The 20,813-nt window shown below is 43.5% G+C and overlaps 1 protein-coding gene and 1 long non-coding RNA gene across 2 annotated transcripts; one reads left to right on the top strand and one right to left on the bottom strand.

Annotated features, from left to right (window-relative positions):
- The first annotated feature begins 579 nt into the window (after positions 1–579).
- On the top strand, positions 580–1,665 carry LOC109425040 (uncharacterized). The gene is made up of 2 exons (XR_002133677.3): positions 580–1,173; positions 1,306–1,665. It is a non-coding gene; the product is annotated as an uncharacterized LOC109425040 (long non-coding RNA).
- Positions 1,529–15,082, bottom strand: LOC109415660 (conserved oligomeric Golgi complex subunit 1). The gene is made up of 4 exons (XM_019689573.3): positions 14,800–15,082; positions 8,559–10,320; positions 7,754–8,455; positions 1,529–1,822 (listed from the first exon to the last, which is right to left on the bottom strand). The coding sequence occupies exons 1-4, from the start codon at positions 14,937–14,939 to the stop codon at positions 1,688–1,690; spliced, it is 2,739 nt and encodes a 912-aa protein (XP_019545118.3). The 5' UTR covers positions 14,940–15,082; the 3' UTR covers positions 1,529–1,687.
- Between the last annotated feature and the right edge of the window lie 5,731 nt (positions 15,083–20,813).

Raw genomic sequence — 20,813 nt, forward strand, 5'->3', positions numbered from 1 at the left:
TGAAGAGTGTTACGTCTGTTTGTCTGTGTTTGTATGTATGCAATGCACACATAGTCTCACGTCCTACATTAAATTTATTAAAAAAAATTTGGTTCGTGCACCCCCAGGCAAAAGTCACTAGCTTCACCCATGGCAAGGTATTTTGGCACCCATGTTAGACAGCAGCCAAAAGGTATACGGTATGGCATCTTCGTCTTCTCAGTGCTCGAGACAAAACGATCAAGTTCAAGGGCACGCAATTTTACACAGAGGAGAGGGAAAATGAAAACCCTGTTCGTCTGTTAGCAGTGGCGGACACGTGACGTGACGTCTGACAACAGATGAAGAGACGATTGAAATAATTTGTAAAAAATTCAGAATTTGTTCACTTTTGGTAACGATATTGAGAAATAAGCGTTTTAAGATAATAATCTTCAAGTAGGTTTTTCTGCGAGGGCGGTATCATTCACAGATCGTGCTCATCTGCTAAGATGGACAGAGCCGTCAGCAGATGACTATATGACTGTTGAAACGTGTGCCTTTGCAATTTCCACACAACATGCAAGTTTGGATGTATACCAGCGTACCTATCAATAAGCGACGCGCGCGCGCGTCTCTCGTCAACGGTATTTAACGACCTAGTGCTAGTGGATAGATCGCTTGTCTGAAATAACAACATCAACGTGGAAAGAGAGAAACGGTTAACTTGCTGAAAGCGTGATATGGACATTTCACTAATGATTTCTTCTTAATTCGTTTGTTTTGATTCCTCTACAAATTGGTATTTCTCCTTATGGGATATTTATAAATTTCACGTTGCTCTTGTTTTAGTGCTGTATGCTTAGCTCCTAGACTTCATACTTCTTTGTATAAGTTAACGAGAGTGAGACATCTACGTTTTTTTTGATCTACTATCCTGCATTGAATATGATTCTACCATTACATTGAGGAATATACTTTATATCTTGGCGGTGTTAGCTTTTCGTCCGTTGAATCTTGGGAGATGGGGTCATGTGGTGAAATAGTTTCGGATATACACATTTGATCGCACTAGAAAAAGCGCAGTTCAGTCCAAGATCTCGATCCGTGCGGTGGCAGTTCAAAAGTTAAGATTCATATTTCATACAGGTGATAGATATGGGTAAAGGCAAAGGCGGTGGCGGAGGTGGATCCGGTGCAAACGCTGGTGGCAATGTAATTATCTGAATGGAAGGAACCAAATGATATCCTTTTGTGTGCAGTGAAAATAGAGTCAAGATAGTTTGGTTTCTTCATCCTAATATGGTGAATCCTACTTCGGATAATTTTATTTGGACTTGGTTTCAGCAAAAAGGTGGTGGAGGCAAATCGAAAGGTGGAAATGAAAATAAAGGTGCTGCTGGAGGTAAGGCAGCCAACAAAGGAGGACAGAAGGGTGGCAATAAAAAATAGCAGTGGCGACCTGGTGAGCTTCAACCCGTTCCCGGGGGAACATCCGCAACCGACGGCCTTTCGGAAGAGATAATTTGGACTGTGAAATTTTTTGGCTACGGATTCGAGTCGAACAAAATTGTTACTTTATAAGTATTTCTTATTTCTGTGTATTAACTGTGTTTAAATATTTCCTTTATAATTTATAAGACTTTATAAAATTAGATCAAAAGAAGAAAATTAAAGACGTAAAAGTATTAATGACTATGAAAATTACTCACCTTGTGCTATAAATAATTTATCTGAACCAGTCCTTGTCCAGTCCGAAGAAAGCCGCTGCACCTTTGGCGTAGTTTTGAGCCGTTACTGTCGAAGATGACGTCGAGTCTCGAGGTTTATTAACAGTAGCCTCTTTCACTGGCGGCTTAGATGACTGAAATAGAGATAATACAAGACACAAAGAGGGTATTAATTGAAAGTGTCCTTGATGATATAAATAGAAACTATGTTAGTATACATCAGTAACATTGGATATTGCAGCCCATCGAAATTAATCACAACGTGGAATAAGCACAATGATCGGCTGTGGGGTTGACCAATAAGCAAACATAAGCAAATTTGAACTTCAAATTTTAGCATGCAGGATATTGAATTGAAACTTTGAAAAAAAAAGGAATTGACCATCCGAAGTCGTTTGAACATTCTTCTTCTGTCATTCTTCTTCTTCATGGCCCTTCGCTCCCAATGGAACTTGGCTTGCCGCTTTTCAATTTAGTGCTCTTTGAACACTTACAGTTATAAACTGAAGGATTTTCTTTGTCTGCCATTACATGAATTTGTATATTGATGCAAGCACTATGAAGCAAATTTTTCAACCGAAACGGAAAACGACTTGAACGGTTGAACTTTTACTATTTCCAATTTTTGCCAAGAACACGGGATCCTCAATCGCCTCGATTTTATCACCGTCGATAGAGATTCGGGATGGCGGGTGCGTTAAGTCCTTTTTTACTTTTCGTGAGAATAGTTTCTTCTCCGTATCCCTGGTGCATGCTCCGTATGCCCCTTTCTGTCTAGTGTTAAGTTTCATTCAGTCTGTACAGCCTGTGGTACAGCCTTTGGCTGAAGACGGTGTCCGAGTCTTTTTTTAAATGAGCCCTTTTCCATCATGTACTTTGTCTTCGACACATTAATGACTAATCAGATTCGCCTGAACTCAGTCCTTAGTCCGATGTACGTTTCCGCCATCGTTTCTCAAATGTGCGAGCTATCAATTCCATCGACAAAACCAAGAAGCTGAAAGAATTTCGTGAAAAAAATGTAATGTTCGTGATTATTCCCACTTTTCGTAAGTACAACATATTTGGGTACGTTGCTCATTGTTCTGGCGTTCGTCCATGAACCCCACCTGATATTGCTCCACGAATTCTATTGCAATTGGTGATAGACGGCTTCATGCTATAAATCGTGTTCCCAGTTCATTGGTGGTGCCACGAGCTGTACCTCCTCAATCTAGCTGAAGTCAGAAGGACAACAGTGCCCAGACTGCATTACCAGCTATAAGCACACAACTCTTAGCTGGTGGTCTTTGTCATCGACTGACCCGTGGAAGCATGAGGTAGGAACTTGTGGGGACCAGAGCTGTGTTAGATGCTCCGGATTGTCAACTCACAAATTTGTGTTGGTATCTCGTGTCGCTCCAAATAGGATGATGGGAGTTTAAATCACTGGTTTTCAATACTTCCTTGACTTCTCCTTGTCGTCGGTCGACCATATCCAGGAATTTCGTTATTTCTTTTTTCTTTGTTGGCGTGAATTGGTTGGTCATATTAACGGTGTTAAGATAATTCGATATTCTGAATGAGCATGTCAAACTGAGCCAATATTCAAATTTTCATGAATTTTGGTGCCCGGGAACCTATTTAAAAACAATTTGAAATTTGTATGGGAGCCAAGATGGGAGCGATTTGTCGAATCACCCCTCGTCGCATTTTGTACTGTGTCAAACAGTTGCCCAGCTGTCAAAAGGTGGTTTCAAAAAATCTCTTTGATATTGATTTTAGGTAACAAAATAGAGTTCTAAAAATCTGAAAAAAATCATAGTGGCTCATAAAAAGGTACTCTTTCGAATAAAATCAAATAATCCATAAATTTTTCAAAGTTTAAAAACCCAATTCTACTTGATTTTCATAAAGGAGAAATATTATAATCCTACATATGCTAGCTTTTCTCTTTTTTCTGGTAGTCTTACTGACTGAATGTTCGATTCCAAAATTCTAATTCTCTTACTCATTGTCCATGTGTAGGTCATTAGGCCGAATGGTCATTAGGCCGAATGGTCATCAGGCCGAATGATCATTGGGTCTTCTTCTTGCCGTTACGTCCCCACTGAGACAAAGCCTGCTTCTCAGCTTAGTGTTCTATGAACACTTCCACAGTTTTTAACTGAGAGCTTCCTCGGCAAATGACCATTTTGCATGTGTATATCGTGTGACAGGCACGAAGATACTTTATTGATGCTGAATCTACTGATATTTTACCCATGAATTTTTCCTTCTTTTAAACATAGGCTGTTCTTTCTAGTATCATTGCTAAAATAGTTTTTGGCGCAGAAACTGCTGATATTCAATTTATAAATTTTTCCTTCTTTAAAACATAGGCTATTCTTTCTAGTTTCATTGTTAAAGTAGTTTTCGGCAAAAAAATTTTGGAAAAAGTAAAAACAACAGATCTCTTTACAGGCTCATAACGGCTGATTTTCAATTCGTCCTGATGACCATTCGGCCTAATGACCATTCGGCCTAATGACCTTCGGCCTAATGGCCTTCGGCCTAATGACCTTCGGCCTAATGACCCAGCATCGTTTTCTCCTAGTTCGTTAACTACTTATCTCCTCCAAAACTTTGCTTATTTTGATGATTCATCCTTGCAACGCCGGATCAAACTCGGTACATCGCCGCCCTAACCATCATCGTTTTTGGTACTTCGCGTTTTGGTACCCACTTTCTGGTCGGTTCACCCTAACTTGCTCCTGATTTTCGGGTATGTGGCTCGTCTGTTGCTAGTGCTTATTTCGGAAATTATATATTTCAAACGAAATTGTTGCTTTTAATGTTTGTTTCTCTTTGTTTGTCACTTTGCACGATATTATGCAGAGAAGCAGTGCCGATGTTTAAGACGCATTTTTGCCATGAACAAAGCAATAAAAACAAAAACATTGGACGCCATGTTGAATCGAATGCTGGGAAGCTGTTCTGGCCCTTCGTCATCCCCCTGGTCTTTCGCCTTACGCAATTGGTTTCTTTAGCGGTGTTGAGGTAATTTCATATTCTGAATCTGCATGTCAAACTGAGTCGAAATCCAAATTCTCATGACTTTTGGTGCCCGGGAACCTATTTTAAAATCAGTTTGAAGTTTGTATGGGAGCGATTTATCGAATCACCCCTCGTTGCATTTTGTACTGGGCGGAGCTGTCAAACAGTCGCCCAGCTGTCAAAAGGTGATTTAAAAAAATCTTTGAAATTGATTTTAGGTACTAAAATAAAGTTCTAAAAATCTGAAAAAAAATCATGGTGTCTCAAAAAAGGTGCTCTTTCGTATAAAATCAAAATATCAATACATTTTTCAAAATTTAAAAACCCAATTTACCGTGTACTGCATTTTGCAGCCTGCCTGTCGCTTTCCTGTTTTTCTTCGATTCATTCACTCTTTGTATCCTTTCTTTCTGCATCGCTTCCTTTATCTTTCGTTGTCGTTTGCTTTCTTCGTATCCCCGATCGTCCGCGGGTGTCCTCTACAGTTTATGCATTTCGGTTGGGCTACGCAATCTTGATACTCGTGATGCCTCCTCTCTACACTTTCCGATTTTTCGTCTTCTTCCAGTATTTTATCTTGTGGTGAACATCCAGCAATTTGACCATTGATTGATGGGAAAAAGGCATTATGTAGATTTTTACCATTTCCCGGTGCTGTTTCCTCTTGAAGGTGATTTTTACCTTGTCTGTCGGTTGCAGCTCGTCTCCTCTTCCCTTGTGTTTGACTCGAGTCGTTCGACTCTTGTGACTTCTTGGACCCTGGTTATTTCGAATCTCAATTTCTTCGAAATTTTTCGGGGCATCCTTATTTATCCCAATGATTTTGTTCTTTATTAAGCTAAGTTTCGTGTTGCCAAGTAGAGCGCTCAAAAATTCCACTTTTTTCCGCAAGTAATTTTGACAACTGATCCAGTATGGGAAGAAACGTTACTTTTCCTTACAGAATAATAGCGCGGACATTTTTTCCGCAAGGAAAAGTGGCAGCTCCATTTGATTTGCACGGGAGGCGTTACGATTGTTACACTTTTTTCCTTACTTGCCATCTGCGAACTACACAAGTAATTTTGAAGCGGAATCATTACTTGACCATTACTTATCCTATCTTTTTGCACAGTACGTACGAAGTGGAAACTAGCCATACGAGGGTGTATTTCTTCAGTCCTGTGCCCTGCAGTTTCACTGTCGTTCTTATCCTAGGTTATGTCACTGATTTTTCTTTATTTTTTTTTTTCTAGTTCAGAACTATTTTTTATAAATGTACATTTCTAATCTTCTCCTCTTCCGAATGGTACATATGTACAGTACTAATATTAATTGTCTTATTCTTGTTGCTTACGTAACCTCTAAAAAAACTTTCCAATAATTAGAAACAATTATTGTTGTATGTTAAACAAAAGAACAAACATCCCAAGTAACAATGAATTCTGAACATTGAGAGTATAAGCTGAACATTGGCTGGTTAATAGTGTCAGTGGTTGAACACAATGCCAGCTGAATACTGGACTGAAGTATAGCTTATAATAATAATAATAATAATAATAATAATAATAATAATAATAATAATAATAATAATAATAATAATAATAATAATAATAATAATAATAATATATATTCAACCTGGGGCCCATTTAGCCGAGGCGGTAAACGCACGGGTATTCAGCATGACCATGCTGAGGGTGACGGGTTCGATTCCCGGTCGGTCCAGGATCTTTTCGTAAAGGAAATTTCCTTGACTTCCTTGGGCATAGAGTATCTTCGTGCCTGCCACACGATATACACATGCAAAATGGTCATTGGCAGAGGAAGCTCTCAGTTAATAACTGTGGAAGTGCTCATAGAACACTAAGCTGAGAAGCAGGCTTTGTCCCAGTGAGGACGTTACGCCAAGAAGAGGAGAGGAGGATATTCAACCTCTTTAGTCAGCATTACATAAATGGCTGAATATCAAATCGAATAAATATTATGCATCCGTGTAATCAGCTTTAAAACATACACCAACCCAACATGCAGAATTGATCATCTGTTGTTCAACCTTTAATCAAATAATTTTTGACAGCTGCCTCATGCAATGTTTTCGTACAGTTCACATAGATTCTTCGGCCTTCAGGCGTAGTTCAGCTTATGTTCTTGTTTATTCAAACACAACAAGTTATGCTCTGGTTTTCGAGGCTGTGTATATAAATGTGTGTGGTGTAGATGCTAAGGTGAGTGACTATAAATCAGGAGGTATACATTCCTTAATATCTCTTCTGGAAACAGAAAGCCACAGAAAGTAAAAATTAGCACAAAAATCGATTTTTTTTATTATTTATTTATATTTTACCACAATAAATAAATTTGATTGATTACTCATTAACCCTAGTAGGATGTTGGGGTCATCACTGTGCGCCTAGCTTAACATCCTAGGAGAGTTAAGCATATTACACCTTAAATCAACCTTTCAATGAACCTTAAATCAGCTAAAGGATGCATAAAGTCATCAAAATTTGATGTTTAGGAACTGAATAAAGGATTGTACATCTTGTGCTCAGCTTTTGTTCATATGAAGGCTGTTTTAAAATAGTCGAAAAAACGCTTGTAGAGCATCAAATTGTTACCTGGGATTTGAAAGTTTATAAGAATTTTCGCAGCCTCATATGTGGGTGTGGGTATTCAGCTGAGGGTGACGGATTTGATTCTCAGTCTGTCCAGGAACTTTTTGTTATTAAAATTCCCTTGACTTTCTTCGACCCTGCCATACGATATACGCATGCAAGATGGACATTTGGACATTAACAACTGTAGAAGTGCTCATAACCTCTGATCTAAAAAACAGGCGCTGTCTCATTTCAAACGTTACGCCAACAAAAGGAAGAAGAAGGTCAATGTGTTTTAATGCTGTAGGAGCTGATTAAACATTATTCAACACTCGACAAACACAACTTCAAACAAACACACAATGTTTCATCCTTACTAGCTAGAAAAGGTTCTACTATATTCGATATTTATCCTGCGAATCGCAAAACAGAATCAGTTCAAGCAAACGTTAATAAGACTTCAAAACAACTTACCTCAACCGCTTTGTTGATCGATTTCACTGATTCTACCATAACAGCGCCAGCACTCGCCCCCGCAACAACCGCCGTCGCCGGTGCTGCATCTTTCGTAACTATCGGCAGCAACGGGAACCACGTTTCACTAGCACTATTCGAACTCAGCGCAAGAATGTTTGGATTTTTATCCTTGACCGGTGCCACCGAAGCGCTTCCCGTGTTCGTTCCGAGCAACGAACTTAGCTGATCGCCGTTTGTTACCAAAATGCCGAAGAAATGCTGCATCCGCTGGACGGCACGCTTCACATTGCTGTTCACGTGCGGGTAGAATACGTCAAAATCGAACGGATCGATGTAGGATTTGAACTCGCCGATTAGCTGATTGTACGGTTCGGCTAGTTGCCTTCGGTCGCGTCCGGTGAACAGAAGCTGAACAAATTTCAGATCGAAATAGTACTGCAGGGCGGAATTTTGATTTTTCCGAACGAATTCGTCTTGCGCCAGATGGCGATAGTAGTCGTACAGGTAGGCAATTATTCGCTCCACGACTTGAACGACGATGGCTTTGGGGATTGTTTGCGGGACAAGGGTGTTCAAAAGGGACGTTATGACGTGCAGCAGCTTGTGCAGTGGGAAACTGGGCAGGGCGGGAATGTGAATGGTCGATTGCACCGGTTGGTTCTGCTCGTCGTTTTCTTCGATGGTGACTGTGTCCCATAGCTGGAGGATGAAAAAAGATAATAGGTGGTTATATCTGTATTCTATCGAAAGTAAGTTGTACTTTTTTGTATGACTATGCTCTGGATCTCAATCAGACACTTACCGGGAATTCAGTGAGCAATGTTTGGTAACCGATCTGTTTGTCTAGCTGAGGCCACATGGTAACAAATTGCTCCAACCAGAGCTTCCAGAATCGGATGCTTTCCTCTTCCAGTAAACAGGAAATGTTGCTCCACCGGTCACCACCGTCAACCGATTTGCCTTCAATTTGCCAGGAAGCTGTGGGTTCTGCCTGATTCATTAGTGATGGCGTTAGGCATTGCCTCAGAGATGGACAAAGTTCTCTGTAGGCGGTGAGTAGCCGAGCATGCAGGATTAGTTTTTCCGATGATGGACTGGAGTCGTTGGTTTTAATGGCCGTCAAAAGATCGTTCACGCTTTCGGCGCTGCAGTCACTGTAGAATTCAATGAGCTGGGCAGTCTCACTTGGGGAGGATGACTCCAGAAATGATTCCACGTCGGTTGTGAGATTTTGAATGCGTTGATCGAAAGACGACGCCAATTGTACTAGCGTTGGTGGGAATGCCTTTGTTTTCATCAGAAGATAATGGGAAGCAGGCTGCGATCGATCCAAAGCAGCTTTTAAGTTTAGTGGAATGTCTTCAGTAGACTCGGACCAAACAAAAGCCTTCAAATCCTTCAGATGCTTATCAGTTGTGAGAGATGAAACAAGGTTTTGTACGTCGTTATTGTTCGAAGAAATCATTTCCGACCAACACTTTCTAATTATAGCTTTGATGCGGGAATTTATCAAAGGTTGATAGAACAGTGCGTAAAAGTCCAATGATTCTGGAAAGGACAACTTTTCGCAAATGTCTGACCAATTTTCAGGCTTGCAAGCGACTTTTAACGAAAGTTTTTTTATGTCATGAAGAACTTTAATCGTCGTCACTAAGTTCATCAAGTTCGACAACTGTCCAGTGGCAATTTTCTCCACGTTTTGCAACCAAAATTGAGAACTTTTCAGAACCAATTCTCCGTGCAATGGTTGCAATGCAATTCTTGGTCTGAATTTGCAAATAATATCTGGCAAAGTTTGCAGAATTTTTGGATCCTCAGATTTGATCAAGGCAATTGTCGGGAGAGCGCTTTCGTCCGTCACAAGCATCATTTCCTTCACTAGCAGACCCGGTTCCATGCCGTTACCAATAAAGCACTCGTGCATCAAACTAACTGTGTTCATCAGTAGTTTCAAACTGGCCAAGATTTTATCTTTGACCTTTTCGTATCGCGAATTTTCCGAAAGCACACCTGAATACGCTTTGAGGCGCATTTGCACAAACAAGGACAAAATATGATCCAATTGGCAATTTTCCAGTAGCACCAAGCTGGCTAAGCATTTAGCGGCCACTTCTGGAGTCAAATCTTCTCGTTCCAGACAACTGGCGCAGTTCTGCTTGATGGTGAAAAAGAACTGGCTCAAAACGGCCCACTGCTTCTTAGCCACGGGGAACTTGGTCATCATTTCGCTGTTTGCATCCAGCTGCAAACCGGTCGAAATGTGCCGCGAAAAGATAAACAACTGAGTGGCCACGAAGTAGTCCTCTTCATCGATGGCGCTCCATATCATTTCCGGAAGGCTGGTCAACAGTTTGATTTGCACGATCACTCCGTGGAATTTGCTGTTGGCGTTAGTGTGGTGCGTTCTTTGCTGATCGCCGACCGATTTGAACCCAATCAGTTGATGATCGTTCAGTTTCCGGCAGGCGGAAGTGATGTTATCAACATTTTCGATTATGGAACTAGCCGTCGTCCGCATGTCGCCGATGGTGTCAGCTGCTTTCAGCAAATCCCGATATCGTTCCCTGAAATGCAACGTTTTATTGAGTTCAATATAAAACACTAAGAAATTTCTATCAAACCCAGTTTTGGCCCATAGTGCCTCGGTGTGTATACATCATTTTGTTGCTCCCGAAAAGTTTTTCTATTACCTAGTGTTCCCGGTGTGCCGCTAACGCCCTGGGTAAGGAGAGGTCAACTAAGCCGCCGCCGCGGCCAGGCGATGGACACGGGTCATCGCAGATCGTGGTTCGGATGAACTACGGTTCGAAAAAGATCCGCAAACAGCAGAAGGAAACAGTGGTGAAACCCCCGCTTGCAGATCAAGCGACAAAACGTCGTCGCAGAAATTCCTTCGGTGGAATGCCATCATCCGCTGACCAGCTCAACATCCAGCTGCCACTAACCCAGCAGGGGAGTCCATCCGGAGCGTTATTAGCATCGAACCAATTTGCTTTGCTCTCTGACGACGATGATGAAGATGTCAACAATGGCGGCGGTGATGATAGTGCTGCCGCTACACAGTGGTCAAAAACGTGTGAAGGTGGTGGAAAAAAGTCGGGTCCCGCTGCCACTAAAATAAGGTGTCCGCCGATTTTTGTGTACGGCTCCAGTGTTCCCGCGCTCAACCGAATGATTGCTGCGACATCGGTGACGAAAAGTGATTACCACCTACGGGTGAGTAAAAGCCACATCCAAATCAGTGCGAAATCCAAACCGCATTTTTCTGATATCGTGAGTACACTGGAAGCTTCGAACATCCAGTTCTACACACATGGAACTAGTGATGAAATTCCGGTGAGAATCGTTCTCTCCGGGCTGCCGGTGTTTCCCGTGGAAGAAGTGACGCAGGAGCTTGCGTCGGTGAATGTACATCCGAGCAGTGTCCGCCAGCTATCGACATCGAAACACGGCGATTACGCGCTGTATCTGCTGCAGTTTCCGCATGGTGCCGTCAAACTGCAGGACCTGCAGAAAATAGATGCGTTGTTCAACGTCATTGTTTGGTGGAGGCATTATTCCAAGAAGAAGTCCGACATCGTCCAGTGCTTTCGATGCCAACAGTTCGGCCACGGAATGAGGAATTGCCACCTGGAGGCGAAGTGTGTGAAATGCGGTGAACGACACCAGACATCGGAGTGCATCTTACCAGCAAGAGGCGACACTGCTGTCAACGAGGACCGTTCGCAAATCCGCTGTGCCAACTGCAGCCAAAACCATACTGCGAACTACAAAGGTTGCCCTGCTCGCCTCAAGCATCTGCAGGATCTGAAGGCTAAAAGGAGAACGAGACCGAACCAGAGGAACAGCCCGACTAGAGTCGGCAGCACAGTGAAAGTTTCAACAGTGCCTGTACTCGCCCACAGTCGGCCGGGTGGTGATTTGAGCCATCTGCTGGCCAGCATCACGAAGCCCAATCTTTCGTATTCCCAAGTCGTCCAGGGGAACCCTCAGCCAGGGATGTCAAACAACCTGTTCACCGTTGAGGAGTTCATGTGCCTCGCCAATGAGCTCTTCGTCAGCCTCTCGAACTGCCAATCGAAGGCAATGCAATTCCTCGCTCTCAGCGAGCTTATCATCAAGTATGTCTACAATGGCCAATCTTAGCTCACTCAAGGTGCTGAATTGGAACTGCCGTTCTATCCGAAACAAGGCTGAGGAATTTTTCCACTTTCTTGGGAACCACGAAATCGACATAGCTGTGATCACGGAAACCTGGCTCCAACTCAACAACTCAATGTACCATGAAAACTACACTATTGTGAGAGCGGATCGAGACTCGCCGGAAGCCACCCGTGGGGGAGGAGTAGCGATTCTGGTGAGGAACGGAATATCTTACTCCAAGCGGGAAACCTCGACACGGACCATCGAAACTGTCGGCATTACTGTGGTAGCAGATCCAACACCAGTTAACATCATCGCTGCCTACTATCCCGGCTCGAATCACAGGGCAACGCTCTGCCAGTTCAGACGGGATGTTCGCCAACTGTGCAGCATTGACGAACCGTTCTTTTTGGTGGGCGATATGAACGCGCGGCACAGGATGTGGTACTGCAGCAAATCCAACAAAGCAGGACGAATCCTGCACCAAGAGTATGAGTCCACGGACTTCTATATACACGCTCCGGAGACTCCCACCCGCATTCCTACTGGACGAGGGAGGCCTTCTACGCTGGACTTGGTGATCTCCAACAACCTGGTGCAGATGTCGAGGCCAATAACGCATGTCGAACTTTCATCGGATCACCTGCCAGTTACGTTCACAATCGACGCTGAGATTCCAGTTGCCCCGGCGGGAAAAAACATTCGCTGCTTCGACAAAGCGAACTGGACCACATTCGCTCGAAAAGTCGATCAGGAAGTCGACCTTACGGCAGTTTGGGTGAACGATCTGGATCGGCCGGAGAAAATCGACTATGCAATCGGCAGAATCACCACGATCGTCAAGGCGGCTGAAGAGGCTGCTGTCCCGACGCGTAGGATCCTTCCGAAAAAGAAGGAAATCCCCGACGAGCTGAAGCTGCTGATACGTTTGAGAAATGTGCGGCGCAGGCAGTTTAATCGAAGACGGGACCCGCTGGTTGGTGCGGTTGTAAAGCATCTGAACAACGTTATCAGCACCAAAAGTGCAGAGCACCGATACAGGAACTTTGGTTCGATGCTGAAGAACCTGGATAACGGCAGCAACAAATTCTGGAAGTTAACGCGCAGCCTCCGGAACACGGTCAAGTACAGCCCCCCGCTGAACGTCAACGGTAATCTCGTAGTGAGTCCATCACAGAAAGCCGAAGCGTTCGCTGCCTCGTTCGCTGCCGCTCATAACAACGAAGAGCCAGGTGATCCGGAAACTTCGGCGGCGGTGGATATCACCATCGACCAAATTCGCGGTGCAAGCCCTCCCGTTCCTAACGCTGCCCTGGTAAAGCCGAAAGAGGTGAAATCAATCATCAGCAGGCTGAAAAATCGAAAATCTCCCGGACAGGATGGAATCGGGAACACCTGCCTCAAGCACCTGCCAAGAAAAGGATTGGTCGTTCTGACCAAAGTTTTCAACGCATGCCTGGCCTTAGGGTACTTTCCTACCGGTTGGAAACACGCCAACGTGATAGCCATCCCGAAGGCAAACAAGGACATCACCAATCCAGGTAATTACCGACCGATAAGTCTGCTGAGCAGCCTAAGCAAAGTTTTCGAAAGGGTAATCCTCGCACGACTAAACCGTCACCTGGAAACGGAAGAAGTCATTCCAGCGGAGCAGTTCGGTTTCAGAACGGGACACTCAACGGTGCACCAACTCGCTCGCATCACGCAGAAGGTAAAACACGGATTTCGAACCGGCAAATCGACTGGCATGATTCTTCTCGACGTGGAAAAAGCCTACGACTCCGTGTGGCAAGACGCTGTTGTGTACAAGCTCTTCCGCTCGAATCTCCAACTCTACCTGGTCAAGATTGTGCAATCGTTCCTTTCTAATCGTACTTTCACGGTTGCCGTGAATGGTGAAAATTCCAGCACCCACAACATCCCCTTTGGCGTGCCTCAAGGATCAGTCCTGAGTCCGATTCTCTACAACGTCCTCACTTCTGACGTACTGATGGTAGACGGTGTATCATACGCATTCTTTGCGGATGACACGGCTTTTCTAGCGTTGGACAAAGATCCTGAAATAGTCGTTACTCACCTCCAAGCGGCGATGAACAATCTCCAGGAGTTCCAACGGAAGTGGCGAATCAAATTGAACGCAGGAAAAACGCAGTCGATTTTCTTCACGAAGAGGCGTGCTGCTCGACACCTTCCCCGCAGGTCGATTACGGTCAATGGTCAGCCAACTACATGGGACGATGAAGTCACATATCTTGGAGTGCTGTTCGACAAGAAGCTGAAGTTCGACAAACATGTGAACTACGTCACCGGAAAGGTTGATCGGTCTACCAAAGCGCTGTACTCCCTGCTGAATCGACGGTCGAAGCTGCACATTAAGAACAAGCTGCTGGTGGTCAAGTGCGTCATCCGACCAATGATCACCTATGCATCGGCGGTTTGGGGAAACTGTGCTAAATCTCACCGCAAAAGGCTGCAGGTGAAACAGAACAAGCTACTCAAGATGGTTCACAACTTAAACCCTCGGTATCCGACCGATGATCTCCACAAGCTGGCCGGAGTCGACACCGTCGATGCAAGCATTGAACGAGCCAAGAGATCCTTCAGGACTTCCTGTGAGATGTCAGCGAATCCGCTCATCGGAGCACTCTTTCCTCAACATCTGTGATACTAGTTTTAAGATAATCTGAGATCTAGGGTTTTTCGCATTCTTTTCCCTAAAATAGCCGAAAGTAGCTAGTAATTTTTGTTCTGTGTATTTATGTCTCATAATATGAATTGAATTATTCTCTCAGTTGAAAGGTAAACCAAATCTCTGAAGTGTAAATGTGAATAGTAGATATAAGAAAGTTGAATTCTGGACAAATAAATTAAATTGAAATTGAAAATTCTATCAAACCTACCCGACCATCGTCCTGAGCTCCTCCCTTTTGAGCTCAACTTCGGCCTGCAGCCGCTTGTGAACCTGGTCGATTTCGGCGATACTGTGCTGCTCAAACAGCTTGTCCACGTTGATGTTCAGTAGGTTCCCTACGTTGGCCATTGTAACTTGTGTAATCGAATATCTCTATTTTTGAGGAAACTACACTTTTGGACACTTTTTTTTCGCAAATAATCGGATAAAATTAAAAATTGGAACTGTAGTACAAAATTTTGCCAGCACACCAGTGTGTAGAAAAAGCAGATGAAAACAAAACAAGAATTCTATGTTTTCCATGTTTTTAAATTAAGCGGTATCGGTCTTCGGCAGTCGAAAAACTAACCAACTCAAAAAACCAGGCCCCTGGCATCAATGAAATTTATCGTAGCCAACATCTAACTGCCTTATACTCATATTCGTGCAAATTGAAACAAGCGTGTAATCAACAAACGCAGCTTTTGTTTAATGTTGTGGAGCCACACACGAAATCACATTCACAATGCGTGTTTGTTGGGTTGCTTTATTCAACTAATCGCATGCTCCTCTTACCGTACATTAATATTAAAGCGAGTTTGAAGTGTTTTGTGATCATAAGAGGTGGAAAAAATGATTCCAAAAACCGATCAACAAACTAAAATAAATGTTAAACAAAAAACTGTTGAAGTTTTCGCATTTGACAGTGGGCGCTATTTACTAGCGCCCAGGACATCCTGTCTACCATGATTCCAATGCATTGATATAGGCCGTGTCAGGGGCCTGCAAAAAACTGCACTTGAGTTTTTTTTTTAATTTTTGGAAAAAAATTACATTTATTTTACAAAAATAATTATAGAATTAATTATAGAGCTTGTCGTGCCTTTCGGCGGACAATTCCCGGCCTTGTTCCCGGCCCGATTTCCTTTTAGACGCCATCGTCCGCAAGTACGTCCTATCGCGCCGAAAATAACCAACAGAATGCCGTCTCGTTTCAAAACGAAGTCCAATGCCCTCGTATGATTCGTTCGTTAACATTCCCCTCCTAACATCCAAACGCCATCTCACGAACACATATGTTTCCCCGAACCGCATACCCATATTCTCTCTCTTTCCTTCCCTTTCCTTTCACCTAGGCTCTTCTCTTTTACCCACCAACCAGAGCATCTTCGGGTGCTCTATTTTCTCTTTCTCTTCTCCCGTTCAATAAGCTGCATATTATTGAGCAGACTAAAACGGTTCCGAAGATTGACTTTTCATAGTTGCCATCAGTTTCGGCAGTCACCTCCCCGAGTCAGAATTTATTGCAGTCTGAGTCTCTCGTTGTCTACACGCTTAAGTTTAATTAAATTTTTTTTTTTTTAATTTCGGAATTGAAAGTTACTCTCTAGGTTATTCATTATCTTTAGGAGGGTCGAGATTTATTACTAAATAAAATTTTCCATTTAACGGCTGCTATAACTACTACAATATTCCCCTTCTGTACTCTTATGGTCGAGAATTTGTTTTGAACCGCTCTAACGCTTTTTTTTCACCTTTGGGTTCATTTTTATGTGGAACTCAAATTTGACCAAACAGCCCTGTAGGTATTGATATTCGTCATTCCTTATACAACAATAACTGCTGACAACTTATTTTTGTTTTCCTTTAAAGAGTAAGCAGACCCAGATTGAGTTTGAATTATCTTGCCATAAATATATTTTGTAACCCTATTGAAAAGATGGTCATACCTTCCGCGTTCATGATGTTGCTTTTCCCAAGTAAAATAGGCCTTTTCATGTGACGTCTTAAATCAGCTGATTTTTCGGGCGTTTGACAGTTCTTCTATGAAGATGACACGTTCTTGTTAGCAGCTGTTGTTCAAGCTTTGTAAACAAATGCATGCACGGATCTGTCACATGAAAAGGCCTATTATACTTTCCCCCACACTCCTTCAGTGTGATGATAGGATGACCTGAAAATTTGACGTTTGTATATTCTCCATCGCATGGTGTTTTGTGTTAGTGCTTCTCTTTGTATAATAGGCCTTTTCATGTGACGTCTTAAATCAGCTGATTTTTCGGGCGTTTGACAGTTCTTCTATGAAGATGACACGTTCTTGTTAGCAGCTGTTGTTCAAGCTTTGTAAACAAATGCATGCACGGATCTGTCACATGAAAAGGCCTATATTCTGTTTTTACAGGTTTTTACCGATTTTACCGATTCTACATCCAACCCCAACGCATCATAGTATTAGTTATCAGTTCTTTTTTTGTTTTTGTTACTGTCAGCACTGCTCGTGCTGCTCGTACGTCATAAATACGTATACTGCTACTTCGTGAATCTGCAAATCGTGCTAAGCCAACCACAACATCTTTCAATTTTGTCTTACCTTTATTTTTTGTTTTTGGTTTTCGCGATGGTGATAAACAAAAACTATGTGGTAATTTTTCGTTTCGAATTATGTTTATTAATCATTCTCTAGTTTTAGTAAATAATCCAATATAAGTGCCAAGCAGATCGGTTATTGGTAGATGCGGTATACGAAGTTGTTGTCAAACCTCGACGGCCTCTGCAAACCTCCCCTAGCGCGAAGATCTCTCTGATAGCCCTGATCTGGTAGTACGGCTGCATTTGCTTGGGACTGAGTTTGTGGTAAAAAGTTTTGTGCTGGATCATCCTGGGAATTATTTGCTAGACTGCTGGACGGTTCATCAATTTCATATATTCCAGGGGCCAGTTTCACGTCGCGAACGTTCCGAGCATATTGAATGCCATTCCCGCTCATTACCACTACCTTCGCCCCCTCTCTGGCAATGACGGTATAACGTTCTGCTGAGAACGATTGGTCAGTTTTCGACTTACGTTGTTGATGCAGAAGGACTACATCCCCAATTTTGATTTCCGACTCCTTTGCTCCTCTAGTTCTGTCCGCATCCTTTTTGCTAATGAGCTTAGCTTCCGAGTCCCTTTCCCTAAGATCAATACGATCCACTTCCCTTTCGGTCTCCTTCCAGAGACTTGGGAAGTTACCTCGAAACTTCCATCCCACCATAAGTTCGAATGGTGTAGATTTAAGTCTCGCGTGTGGCACCAGAGTATTATGGTGATGCACGAATCGCTGAAGAGCACTCCTCCAATTGGTTCCATCGATCCGAGAAGCCGCGAGCGCCTTCAGAATCCCTTGATTCTGCCGCTCTACTAGACCATTGGACTGCGGGCTTAAAGGGATAGATTTCCTCACTCTGACTCCTTTTTCCTCCCAGAAACTGCAGAAGCTCGAAGCCTGGAATGGCGGCCCATTGTCGCTTTGCATTATCAATGGACAACCCCAGAGCTTAAATATATCACACAGAGCGGCATTGGTGCTTTCTGCATTCAAATGATGCATTTCAATGACGTACAGGAAACGTGAGTAGGTATCCACAACTACCAGGAACTTCTCCGAGCCGAAGCCCGTTGCCGCCAGAAAATCTATTTGGAGTATCTCCCACGGGCCCTCCGGCAACTCCCGTGACGACAACGGAATAGGTGGGTTCTTCCTAGCTAGCAACGCACAAGTCTCACAGTTTTTGACGAAGTTCTCTGTGTCCTTTGCCATCCCGGGCCACCAGAAGAACTCCCGCATAATCCTCTTCATGGCGACTTCCCCGACGTGACCTCCATGCGCTGAGTTCAGGGCTTTGATGCGTAGTGACTTGGGGAGGATTATGGTGTTATCCTTGAAGATCAGAGAACCGAGATGGGATAGATCTTTTTTCTGGCATTCGTATCGTCGCAAGCTATGGGGCCACTCGTCGAACCTCAAGGCCAAGCATAAGTTTTGCATTTCTTCATCCGTCTCCGATTGCTTTTCGATTTCATCCAAGGTGATATTCATGCCCCCATCCAAAGCGTATAGAAGATGTTGTTCGTTTTCGACCTCGAACGGTTCCGCCTTCTGGGAGTATTGGATCAAACGTGATAGGGCATCGGCGACGTTATCCTCACTAGAAACCCTTTTGATTGTAAAATCGTACGATTGCAGCCTGAGAGCCCATGCTTCGGCCCTTGAGACTGCTCGCTTTCCAATTCTATGTTGGCAGTTGTAAATGAATTCGTTTGCCGTTGCATCCGACCGTACCGTAAATTGTCGCCCCGTGAGGTAGAACGAGAACCTCTCTACTCCCCATACCACCGCCAAAGCTTCCCTATGCGTTTGCGGGTATTTTTGCTCGGTCGGTGTAAGGCTTTTGGATGCGCACGATATGATTCTGGGAATATTATCGTTGCTGAACTGGACCAGAACCGCCCCTAAACCGACCGGTGAGGCATCAACGAAAACTTCTGTTCTGTCTGTGGTACTGAAGTATCCAAGGGTCTTGATCCTATCCAATGTCTCCTGCTGAAGCCTGGTAAATTCTGCTTCCTCTTTGTCGGTCCAATAGAATTTCTCAGCGTTGGCCAAGCTCCGAAGGTGTACTGTTTCCGTGGCTCGGTGTACCAGAAAGCGATCTACAAAGGTGATAAGCCCAAGGAAACTTTTCACCTCCGAACAGTTTACTGGTCGGCGGAAATCCCTGATAGCCGTCAGCTTCTCTTCTTCAATTTGCCAACCTTCCGGGGTTAAAACGAACCCCAAAAAGGGAAGGCTTTGGCTACGAATAACGCACTTGGACTGGTTGATCTCAACTCCATGTTCTTCGAAACGTTCCAGCACTGCAGCCAAGTTACGGTCGTGTTCTTCTTTGGTCGCCCCGAATATCAAGACATCGTCGAGATAATTCTTGACACCTTCACAGCCATTCAAGATTTTCTGTTGGAGCACTTCTTGAAAAATGTCCGGAGCATTACAGAGGCCGAACGGTAATCGGACGCAGCGGAACATCCCAAACTCCGTCATGAAGTTGGTTAAGTGTCGGCTGTCTTCGTGGAGCTCGATATGAAAAAAGGCATTGCTTAAATCAATGGTCGAGAACCATTTGGCTCCTTTCAATTCCGCCAAAATTTTTTCGAGGGTTGGCATTGCAAAGGGAGTGCGAAGAATGTATTGATTAGGACCTCGTAGGTCAATAACCAAACGGAAATCGTCTTTGCCCTTTGGGATAACCAGCATGGAGGAGCAAAACGAAGGGTCCATTTCATCTGTTACCCTTTGGATGATGTCAGCAGCCATTAACTGCTGCAACCTTTCTTCCACGCGTGGTTTTACAGCGATCGGAATGTTGAAGAATATATTCCGACACGGAGGTTTGGTCTTATCGTATCGAATAACAACCGGAGGAATGTTGAACTTCGGAAAAGCTTTCTCACAACTTACGGATGCGATGTCGAAACCTAGACCCTGACAATTTCGAGATGTATCCGAAGCGACAGGAACCTGAAGACCGAGTAATAGTACGCAGTAGCGTGTTGCGGTAGGCCTACCTAGTAACGACTGCAATTCCTGGACGATATAGAATTTTTCCAGGAGCACTGGTCGGTCCTCCGATACGAACATAAAAGCTTCGAAGGTCCCTATTACTGGAATATTTCCAGGTACTGCGTAGGCTTTCAGTGTTCGGTCTGCTCCGTATTGGATGTTATGCAAACCTTTCTTACATGCTTCGTTCTCGATCAACTTGTTAAATGAGTGCTCAGTCAACGTGTTGACTTGAGCCCCCGAATCTATGAGGAAGTCACAAGGGTATCCCGCCACTAGGGCCCTTATTACTCCGTCATCTCGCATGTTAGATATCTGAGCGATTTGGGGAGGTACGTTGCCCTGCTCTTGGGATGTCATTACCTGTCGGAACAAACAATCGCAGCTTGGTTAACATCTTCGAATGACTTTTTTTCTGTTTTTTTTTTTTTTTTTGAAATATTGTCAGAACGAATATTAATCATTTCTTTTAAAGTTATTTATTTTAAATTCCTCCTGCTTATAAAATTCAATTCAGTGGTGTTGGCAAGAAGTGACCATATTTTTCTCTACATTACTTCAAAATATCGTATGAATGATTAAGACATATCACTTACGGTGTTCTGAACCAACTGATCCTCTGTGTTGGTCTCATCCTTCGTGCT

The sequence above is a fragment of the Aedes albopictus genome, chromosome 3 (genome assembly GCF_035046485.1).
Source record: "Aedes albopictus strain Foshan chromosome 3, AalbF5, whole genome shotgun sequence".
In the NCBI taxonomy this organism is placed as follows: Eukaryota; Metazoa; Arthropoda; class Insecta; order Diptera; family Culicidae; genus Aedes; species Aedes albopictus.

Coding starts and splice junctions, on each gene's coding strand:
- LOC109415660 (XM_019689573.3), bottom strand. CDS start 14,939: ATGGCCAACGTAGGGAACCTACTGAACATCAACGTGGACAAGCTGTTT. Junction 10,321..14,799: donor GAGCTCAGGACGATGGTCGG/GTAGGTTTGATA, acceptor GTTGCATTTCAG/GGAACGATATCGGGATTTGC. Junction 8,456..8,558: donor CATTGCTCACTGAATTCCCG/GTAAGTGTCTGA, acceptor TTCATCCTCCAG/CTATGGGACACAGTCACCAT.